The sequence below is a fragment of the Leptonychotes weddellii genome, chromosome 8 (assembly GCF_054177405.1).
Source record: "Leptonychotes weddellii isolate Sample4059 chromosome 8, ASM5417740v2, whole genome shotgun sequence".
Lineage (NCBI taxonomy): Eukaryota > Metazoa > Chordata > Mammalia > Carnivora > Phocidae > Leptonychotes > Leptonychotes weddellii.
This window is the reverse complement of record NC_138376.1, coordinates 99,930,734-99,940,092: the sequence shown is the minus strand read 5'-3', so window position 1 is coordinate 99,940,092 and position 9,359 is coordinate 99,930,734. Positions and strand designations below refer to the sequence as shown.

General features: G+C 40.8%; 1 protein-coding gene across 8 annotated transcripts in view; it reads right to left on the bottom strand.

Moving 5' to 3' along the window:
• The window catches only part of L3MBTL3 (L3MBTL histone methyl-lysine binding protein 3), a 120,553-nt gene that overhangs the window by 54,544 nt on the left and 56,650 nt on the right, over window positions 1-9,359 (bottom strand). For all 8 annotated transcript variants that reach the window (XM_031031603.2, XM_006736654.3, XM_031031605.2 and 5 more), the window contains one exon: window positions 2,752-2,828. In XM_031031603.2, coding sequence (XP_030887463.1) covers window positions 2,752-2,828 — 77 coding nt within the window. The remainder of the gene's footprint in view (window positions 1-2,751; window positions 2,829-9,359) is intronic.

Below are 9,359 nucleotides of genomic sequence, written 5' to 3'. Positions count from 1 at the left end.
TCCTGGGATCGAATCCTGCGTCGGGCTCCCTGCTCAGCAGGGAGTCTGCTTCTCCCTCTGACCCTCCTCCCTCTCGTGCTCTCTGTCTCTCATTCTCTCTCACAAATAAATAAATAAAATCTTTAAAAAAATAAAAATAAAAAAATAAAAGTCACAAAGACTTTAATTTTGGAAAAAGAACAGTAGACATGCTACGTATTTTGAAAAAAAAACATGAACATGGGGTGTCTAGCAGGGCAGCTGAGGGGGCTGATGCAGGATGTAGCAAGGGTGGGAGAAGGGCAGCTGGGAGCCTCTTCAGACAGGAGTGAGCGGGATCATTCTCAGACAGGACATCAGTGATGCAGCCAGGAAACTTCCCTTAGAGAAAAGGGACTGGAAAGAGCAGCTTTGTTGTCATGGCGCTGAAGAGTGACATTAAGCACAGGCCCTGAAAACCATTATTTGACAGGTTGGGTTTTTTTAAACTTTTTTTGTATGTACGTGTGCTAAAATACATAGCACACAAAATTTATCATTTTATCCATTTTTAGGTGTACAATCAGTGGTGATAAGCATATTCATGTTGCTGTGTTTGGTACTTTTGAACAGGAAATTTGGGATTTTTTAAATGTGTCAAAAAGCGATGGCTTTTCTCTTCCACCGAATTATAAAAGTCCATGAAAGGAGACAGATGACTTGGTTATTTGCCTCCTATTAGAAGTCAACAAGGATGCCTGACACCAGCCCTTCCCACAGTACTTAAGCCAGCACTGTGAAGACATAACCAGGAACCTCCTCTTCACCTGTTCTCTGTTTATTTACCAGATCTCTGATTATGACCATAAAGGTGGGAAAGAAAAAAAAATGGGTCAATACTAAGTGGGGAAATCTAAGAGTCCTCACAGCAACTCAGACGGTAATAGTGGCACACAGGTAACTACACGATCAACAGTCACTGGCTCCTAATACTACGTAAGCCACAGGACACATGAGAGCTGTCCAGGAAAAGTCTTACAGGCAGCACCACATTTGAGCCACGAAACCGTTAATATCTTGTTTTAACACTTTATTGTTTATGCTAATGCTCTTTCATCTTCAAAACAGCTCTATAAATCCGTAAAGGACAGGGGCTTTTTGTCCCTAACACAGCAGAAAACTCAGAAAGCAGAAGGGACTCATGTCACCCATCACTGGGATAGTGTAAATGGTCCCCTGGGCAAGTAACTGACACTAAGATGCGGTACCGAGGAACTGGAGACAACCCCCCCCCATGCAATCAGCTCTTAGAATGGAATGAGACAAGTACTGGAAGCTCCAAGCTGAGTCTTTGCTGCTTCCATGCTGCTGGCAACAACCACAAATGAGCTCGAAGCAAACCAAGGAGCTATCCTTTGCCTGTGACAACGAAGCTGTCATCACTCACATAAGTACCCGTAAGTAACCACCTACAGCGCAGTGATGCTTTGTGTCAGCTGAGGACCCTGTCTTTTCACCCAGGTGGTAGCCGGGGCACCTTCACCAGGGATATGTCTGGGAACCTGCGGTCTTAATTATGCACTTGAAAATAAACTCAGTATGACGTACAGAGAGACTATTTATCAGCAGTTAGACTGTTCCCTCTCAAAGGGAGAGTGAGGAAGCTGAGAAGGGGCCACGGGGCCAGAAGCAGATAGCTGAAGGATCTGAACACTGCAGAGAACAGAGAAGAGGTGCTACCAGCAAAAAGGCTGGAACCAACAACCCAATAGAAAAAGGAAAAGTGAGTATGGGAGTTCTGATTCAGGTTACTAAAAAAAAAAAAAAGTCTAAAGCCTCAAGTTCTCACTTAAATGTGAACATTGTGCTTTTGTCAGAATTGACTCACATGTCGTCAAGGCTTCAACCACAAATGCTGTCCCCTATGTCCATTTCTCTATATTCGTTAAAGCTTTAAACAACGCACTTCTGTGGTTAGACAATATACTTAAATGTATATTAATGTAAGGTCTAGAAATGAATTTCAACTTGAGAAATAAAAGATCTTTTAAAAAAAGAACTTGGGGCACCTGGGTGGCTCAGTGGGTTAAGCATCTGCCTTCGGCTCAGGTCATGATCCCAGGCTCCTGGGATTGAGCCCCACAGGCTCCCTGCTCAGTGGGGAGTCTGCTTCTCCTCTCCCTGTACCTCTCCCCCCAGATCATGCATACTCTCTCTCTCTCAAATAAATAAAATCTTTAAAAAATTTTTTAAAAATTAAAAAAAAATAAAAAGAACTTATTTTCCAAAGAGGACAAACTTTGATACTCTGTTATGGACTAAACCAGTGAATATACTTTCAGGTGTCTCGGGGGTCAGCAAGCTACCACGTGTAGGCCAGCTGCCTGGTCTTTGCAAATAAAGTTTTACTCCAACAAACTATGTTCATTCGTTTTTGTATCATCTAGGGCTGCCTTTGTGCTAAAACTGAATTGAGCAGTTGTGACAGATGTTGTATGGACTACAAAACTAAAAATATGTACTATCTGGCCCTTTACAGAAAAAGTTTGCAGACTCCTGTTGTATATGAAGAATATTAGACACATAAGGGACACCTGGGTGGCTCAGTCAGTTAAGCGTCTACCTTCAGCTCAGGTCATGATCCCAGGGTGCTGGGATCGAGCCCCATGTCAGGCTTCCTGCTCAGTGGGGAGCCTGCTTCTCCCTCTACTGCTCTCCGTGCTTGGGCTCTCTCTCTCTGACAAATAGATAAAATCTTTAAAAAAAAATATTAGACACATAATAAACACAAACCTGGTGGAGTAATAAGTGTTCTTCTATGTTCTTTACACCAACCGACTGGATGAATGTGTGGACTTGATGCTTCACACCTGTAGTTATATAAATCACAAAATTGTAATTATCAGGATAAAGTCTCAAATAAAAGCAAATGTATATATAAATAATCATATACGCAAGGAAGCTAAAATTATGTCAGCATCTTGTAAGGGCAAATGTGCAAAAAGCTGGAAGCTCGATCACCCTCACAACACAAGCATGCTATTTCTATCATCTCTTACAATGGCAGAGGCCAGGTATTAGGACAGCGTAGTCCCTTCCTAGTCTCACCTCTTTCTTCTTCTCTCTGTCATCTTTACTTCAGTCAAGCACATATCTTCATAAGACCTCTTGAGCAGCACGCATTATGTGGCGTCTGATTCCTTGCTCCTGATCAAACTTGTTCTATGTATTCCTCATCTTAACATGCAACTCATTTCATTCATTCATTTGCTCACTCACTCATTTAAACACTGAGCGCTTACAATGCACCAGACACTGGGATAGACACTGAGGATACAGGAACACAGAAAACATGTGCAAAGTTCCTGCTTCTGTGGGGTCTGCAGTATACTGGGAAGAGACAGGAAATAAATTAACAAAATATGTACTCTGGAGGCACAACACTATGGGGACAGGAAGTGGAAGAAAGAAGCAGAGAGCAAAAATGGAAAGGCACCCCTTTATACAACAGAGTTAAGGTGGCCTCCCAAATAAGGTGACACCTAAAGAAAGTGAAGAAAGAGAACTGAGCCACTCAAATGTGTAAGAAAAAGCCATTCCATGCAGAGGGAACAGCAAGTATAAAGGCTATGAGGTGGGAGTCTCACAGCTGGGTCAGGAATAGACTGAGGGAAGCAGAGAATACGGAATAGTATCAGGAAGGGTCTTTAGGCATGATAAGGTCTTGGGATTCTACTCAGAGTAAAATGATGTTTACTAGAATATCATGCAGGGGTTTTAGGCAGAAGAGTGGCATAATCTAATCTATGTTTTGAAGTAATTATTCTACCTGCTTTGCAGACAATTAACCACACTGGAAATGAGATGAGGCTCTTAGAAGGCTTTTGCCAGAGTTGATGATGGTGATCTGGACCAAACTGCTGTGGTAAAGATAATATGAAGTGATCATGTTTTTAGGTCTATACTTTAAAGGAAGAACCAACAGGATATGCTGGTAGATTTGATACAGAATGTGAGTGATGTGAAGAAGTCAAGAACATTCCAAGGTTTGGGGCATGGGCTGCAGGAAGAATTAGGACCTTAGATGGGAAGACCGCAGACAACAGTTTCTGGCACTGCAAACAGTGAAGAGCTTTGTTATCAACATACATCTGACAGACAGGGTGAGAAGTCAAAGAGATAATGAGCATAAAAATCTGGGGTTCAAAGACAAGATCAAGGGTAAAAACACACATGTGGGAGTCATCAGCATTTGGGATATTTAAAGTCATGAACAAAAATGAGGCCATCCAGAGAATGCATATAGAGAGAGAACAGAAGAGGTAGGAGGCAAAGAAGTCCAAGAAGAAATGTCTAGAAAATAAGAGAAGGAAAGAAAGAAGAAAGAAATCGATGCTGCTGCTGGATCAAAGAAGAAAAGAAACAAGAATTGATCACCAGTTTTACCAATGTAAAGGTCTTTAGCATTCTTGACAAGGGTGTTCTGGTGGAGTTGGGGATAAGAAAGGGCAGAAACCGGAATAGGGAATTTTTTTTTTTTTTTTAAGATTTATTTATTTATTTTAGGTGTAGGGGTGGGGAGAAGCAGAGGAAGAGAGAAACTCAAGCAGACTCTGAGCCGAGCATAGAGCCCAAGGCGGGACTCAATCCCATGACCCTGAGATCACAACCTGAGCAGAAACCAAGAGTCAGACACTCAACCGATTGCACCACCCAGGCGCCCCTGGAATGGGGTGGGTTTAACAGAAAAATGCAAGGACAGCAGATGGAGTCAACTAGTAGAGAAAACATGCTTAAGGAACTGTTTTAAAAGGAAACCGAGAGCAAAAGGAAACTTTCGTTTTTGTTTTCGTCGGGAAATACACAGGGGGAAGCTGGGTGAGGCATACGTGGACATTCTCTGTACTTTTTTTTTTTTTTTAAAGTAAACTCTATCTCCCAACGTGGGGCTCAAAGTCACAACTCTGAGATCAGGAGTCGCACTCTCTAATGACCGAGCCAGCCAGGTGCCCTCCTCGGTACTATTTTTTAAGTTTAGAATTGCTTTAAAATAAAACTCTTTATAAAAGATGGGTAATATTACTTCATTTATTCAAGAAATACATGCCGAGCAACTACCATGATCAGGGTAGTGTTCTAGGTGCTAGGTCTACGAGGGGTATCAAAAAAACCCCAAACCCCTTCTCCTATTTGGATACTGATAGGAATAATTTAACAGAGAGGGATGACCTACTGATGGAGAAGACAGAAACGACTCGGTGGGAGGGAACAGACTCTCAGGCATGAGAGCGGGCCCCCAAGGCAGGGGCAGGCACACCACCCAGGTGGGACTTGTGTCACAGACAGGGTTCGGTCTATGGGCAGAGACCAGGAATATACCCACCAGACAAGACGCACATCTCTGCTGACCGTCTTTTTTCTCACTAACCAGGAAACGAGGTTATCAGTTGAGAAGGAGAGTAGGGAAGGAAGTGAGAGAGGTTCGAGAGAAAAAATGGAGTGGAATTTAGTGGTCCAGAAGAACAGACAGGAGTCTGTTGAGCAGGACTATGGGGCAGGCCTGAAGGCCCACCTGAGATTAGCGGTCGTGAATGTGACGTCAGGCGAGTGAGCATGCTGCGCCTTTCTCTAGCTCCATTCAGCCACTCGGGCGCAGGCATAAAGTCAGCACAAAGTGAGCTCAACCAGGGTTGGGATTTTGCCAGGCAAACACAATACAAGGCAGCAGAGGCCACAGTTACAAGGAGTACTTATAGCAGGATTACAAAATAAATGTATAGGCATCTAGAGACACATCACAATTAAAATCTGTAAAAAAAATTTCCTATTGGTGTTCGCAAAGTTAAAGGGCCAAATGGTTGAGATATTTAATGCATCGCTAGCATATTAAAGACTGTGAAGTTATACTATAAAAAAACAGGTTTCAAATTATTTAACCTAGCATTCCCTAAAAATATCTAACTATAAAATACTGCTTCAGTGGGCAATCCATTAACATCACGGAGAACACTAGTGTTTTGCAGAACACAGTTTGGAAAATGTTGGTCTAAAGGATGCCAAGGAGCCCAGTCTTGCTCTATTAACCAGATCCGTTGAGCCTATGCTAAAAGATCAGGAAATCTCAACACAGCCATCTGGATGGAAAACTAAAAGAGAGAAAGCCAGAAAGGTAACACAGTGGCTAGAGTTTCTGGTGAATAAAAAAAGCTTATGACTACTGAAAAACAAAGAACTTTCTAAAAAAAAAAATGCTCTAAGTGAATGAGATCAACATATAGTCACCTCTTTTCAAACCAACTTTCAAATTAGTAGCCCTGAACAGTAACAAGGTGAGTTGATATAGCCTCAATTTAATGTTGATTTTTCTCAGAATTATTTCAGTGAAAAATACCTTTAAATTTACAGTTAAAGGTTTCTTCCTTTCTCTTCCTTTATTCACTTGTTATCTCCTACCATCCTTCCCCACGCTATTATTTCTCTTAATCTATGTATTAGGGTTATGTGTATATGTGTATGTCATTATTTTAGAAATGTAAAAAGAAAACAAACACTGCTAGGTCAATGCTAAGTTCATACAACAATTGGTACATTTCTTACAATGATATATTTTCATAAAAGGTATTTTAATATACAATTCCTTAAAATACCTCCTGTTGTGGGAATGCAAATTGGTGTAGCTACTATGGAAAACAGTATGGAAGTTCTTCAAAAAATTAAAAGCAGAAATACCATATGATCCAGTAAATCACTATTGGGTATTTACTCAAAGAATACAAAAACACTAATTCAAAAGAATATATTCACCCTTATGTTTATCACAGCATTATTTACAATAGCCAAATTATGGAAGCAGCCCAAGTGTCCATCAATAGATGAATGGATGAAGATGTGGTAAATACATACAATGGAATATTATTCAGCCGTAAAGAATTAAATTTTGCCATTTGCAATAATATGGATAGATCTAAAGAGTGTAATGCTAAGCAAAATAAGTAAGTCCGAGAAGGAAAAATACCATATGATTTCACTCATATGTGGCATTTAAGAAAAACAAACAAAGGGGGGGAAAAAAGAGGCAAACCAAAAAACAGACTCTTACAGAGCACAAACTTATGGTTACCAGAGGGGAGGTGGATGGGGGGGATGGGTGAAACAGGTGAAGGGGATTAGGGATACACTTATCTTGCTGAGCCCTGAGTAATGTGGGTAATGGCTGAATCACTATATTGTACCCTGAAACTAATATAACACTGTATGTTAACTATACTGGAAATGAAATGAAATAAAAGTATTCTGTTATAAATTGTATAAACAAGACTATAAAGCTCTATTTCCAGCTATTCTACTCTTTTCCAAGACAATCATCTGGTTATGGATTATTACTGATTATGTATTGCCTCTATTTCAGAGAAATTCTTATTTTATTTTAGAGAAAGGCATTAACTCACATAGGGCTCATTAAAAATAATAAAAAGAACACATACACAATAGTTGTCTACTTTTTTTCTTCCCAGTCTAATACAGCTTTCAAATAGTTTTTATAATTACCTGCCAGGCTCATGGCGATTAAAGTAAGAACAGTGACATTACTAATTCTTTTGATTTTATTGCATTTCTCTATAAACTGCAATTAAGGAAAATATCGTGGTGTATCTTGGCCACACATTCCTGTAAGACTCGAATCTTCTTTAAGTAAATGCTGCCTAAATATTGATCAAAGTCACCCTTTAAAATCAACAGGAAGCCATCTAGTAGAGAAAACAGAAAGAGCTCTGTTTCCATCTATTGTACCCATACTCTGCCCATCAGCCAACAACACTTTATTGAGAATGAAGTTGGAAGATTGTGAAATCTTTTCTGCTACTACTGTAAAACAAGTCATCTCTTAGTCCCATCTAGTGTTCAAAAGCAGAAATGTAACCAGAAAGAAATGTAATTATAGAAGAACAACTGATGGTGAGAAGTTTGTAAACTGTTGATCACTGTACCCCCCTTTCTTTCTTTTGGGTTTTTACATATATCATCAAAGAATTCTGTGTCAAACATTTTTTTAAGTCCATTCCTGGGGCGCCTGGGTGGCTCAGTCATTTAAGTGTCCAACTCTTGATTTCGGTTCAGGTCACGATCTCAGGGTCATGAGATGGAGCCCCGTGTTGGGCTCTGCGCTCAGCGAGGAGTCTGCTTGGGGGATTCTCTCCCTCTGCCCCTCCCCTGCCCTCGTTAGCACACACTCATGCTCTCTCTCTCTAAAATAAATAAATAAATCTTAATTTAAAAAAATAAAGTCTATTTCACAAGTGAGTGCAAATTACTCATGAAGGCTGCTAAGATCTAATCAGACCTAGACTGGTAGACTTTGAAAAGGTCAGAAACCAAAGAAATCACTCATGAAAACTCGTGTTTGTAATATAAGGATAAAGAGAGTAGATGCTAAAATATTCATTTTATGGAAACATGAAGAGGTTAAGTGATTTCACCAAGCCTTCCAGGTAAAAAGAAAGAGATCCTGGTTTTATCAAGTCACAGCCAATAGCTCAACAAAATGCACACACACTGGGCTCTGCAAATCTAGGCAAAGAGTCAAACAAGAACATTTCAAGATGCTCACTTAAGGAAAATTCTGAAGTCTTCATTTCAAGCAATAATGGTTCAGATTCTTTGAAGAAATACAGGACACTTGGCCTCGCCTACTCCCTGAATCCGGAGCATGATGACTTGATTTATTTCCCAGCACCTTGCTTTCCTGGCTCGGGTCTGCACCAACTCTGACAGGGGCCTCCGTTAACTCTGTGTTTCGCTACTAAACCCCAAACCTCATCAGGCTGAGTTATGTAGTTCTTCTTTTCATCCCTAATTCATTTCCAATCCCATTCCCCATAGTAGCTGTTTTCAATATTATTAATTTGCTTTAAACTTAAAACATGATTTTTCACTAACACAGTGACTCCTTGGGAAAGAGGAAGGAGATGCCATGTCATTATGCTAGTCTCAAATTTTCCCGTCATTTCTTCATCTCCTTCGGGCTGACAGGGAAGGGAGCTCATTTCCCCCCCAGGTTAGCTCTTCTGACAGGACCACAGGCTCAGATATCTCCCTTATGGTGGCCTCATTTCTGCAGCCTGAAAACCAAGCTCAAAACTCTGTGCAGGGAACCCTGCCCTGACCTTTGATTGCGCCCCCCCACCCTCCCCACGCCATAATCCACTTTCGCCCTCAGGGCCAAACTTCTCTGCCTGAAGTCCCTTACAGGCATCTCTTTAATCTTCTGCAAACTAGTTTCTGCTTCTAAAACTTTTATTTTAATCCTCACCACACCCTATGAGATACGTAGTAACATCCCTTTTGCAAAGGGGGCAACTAAAGCTTGGAAGAGTACAGTCACTTACTAAATGGATGGGCTG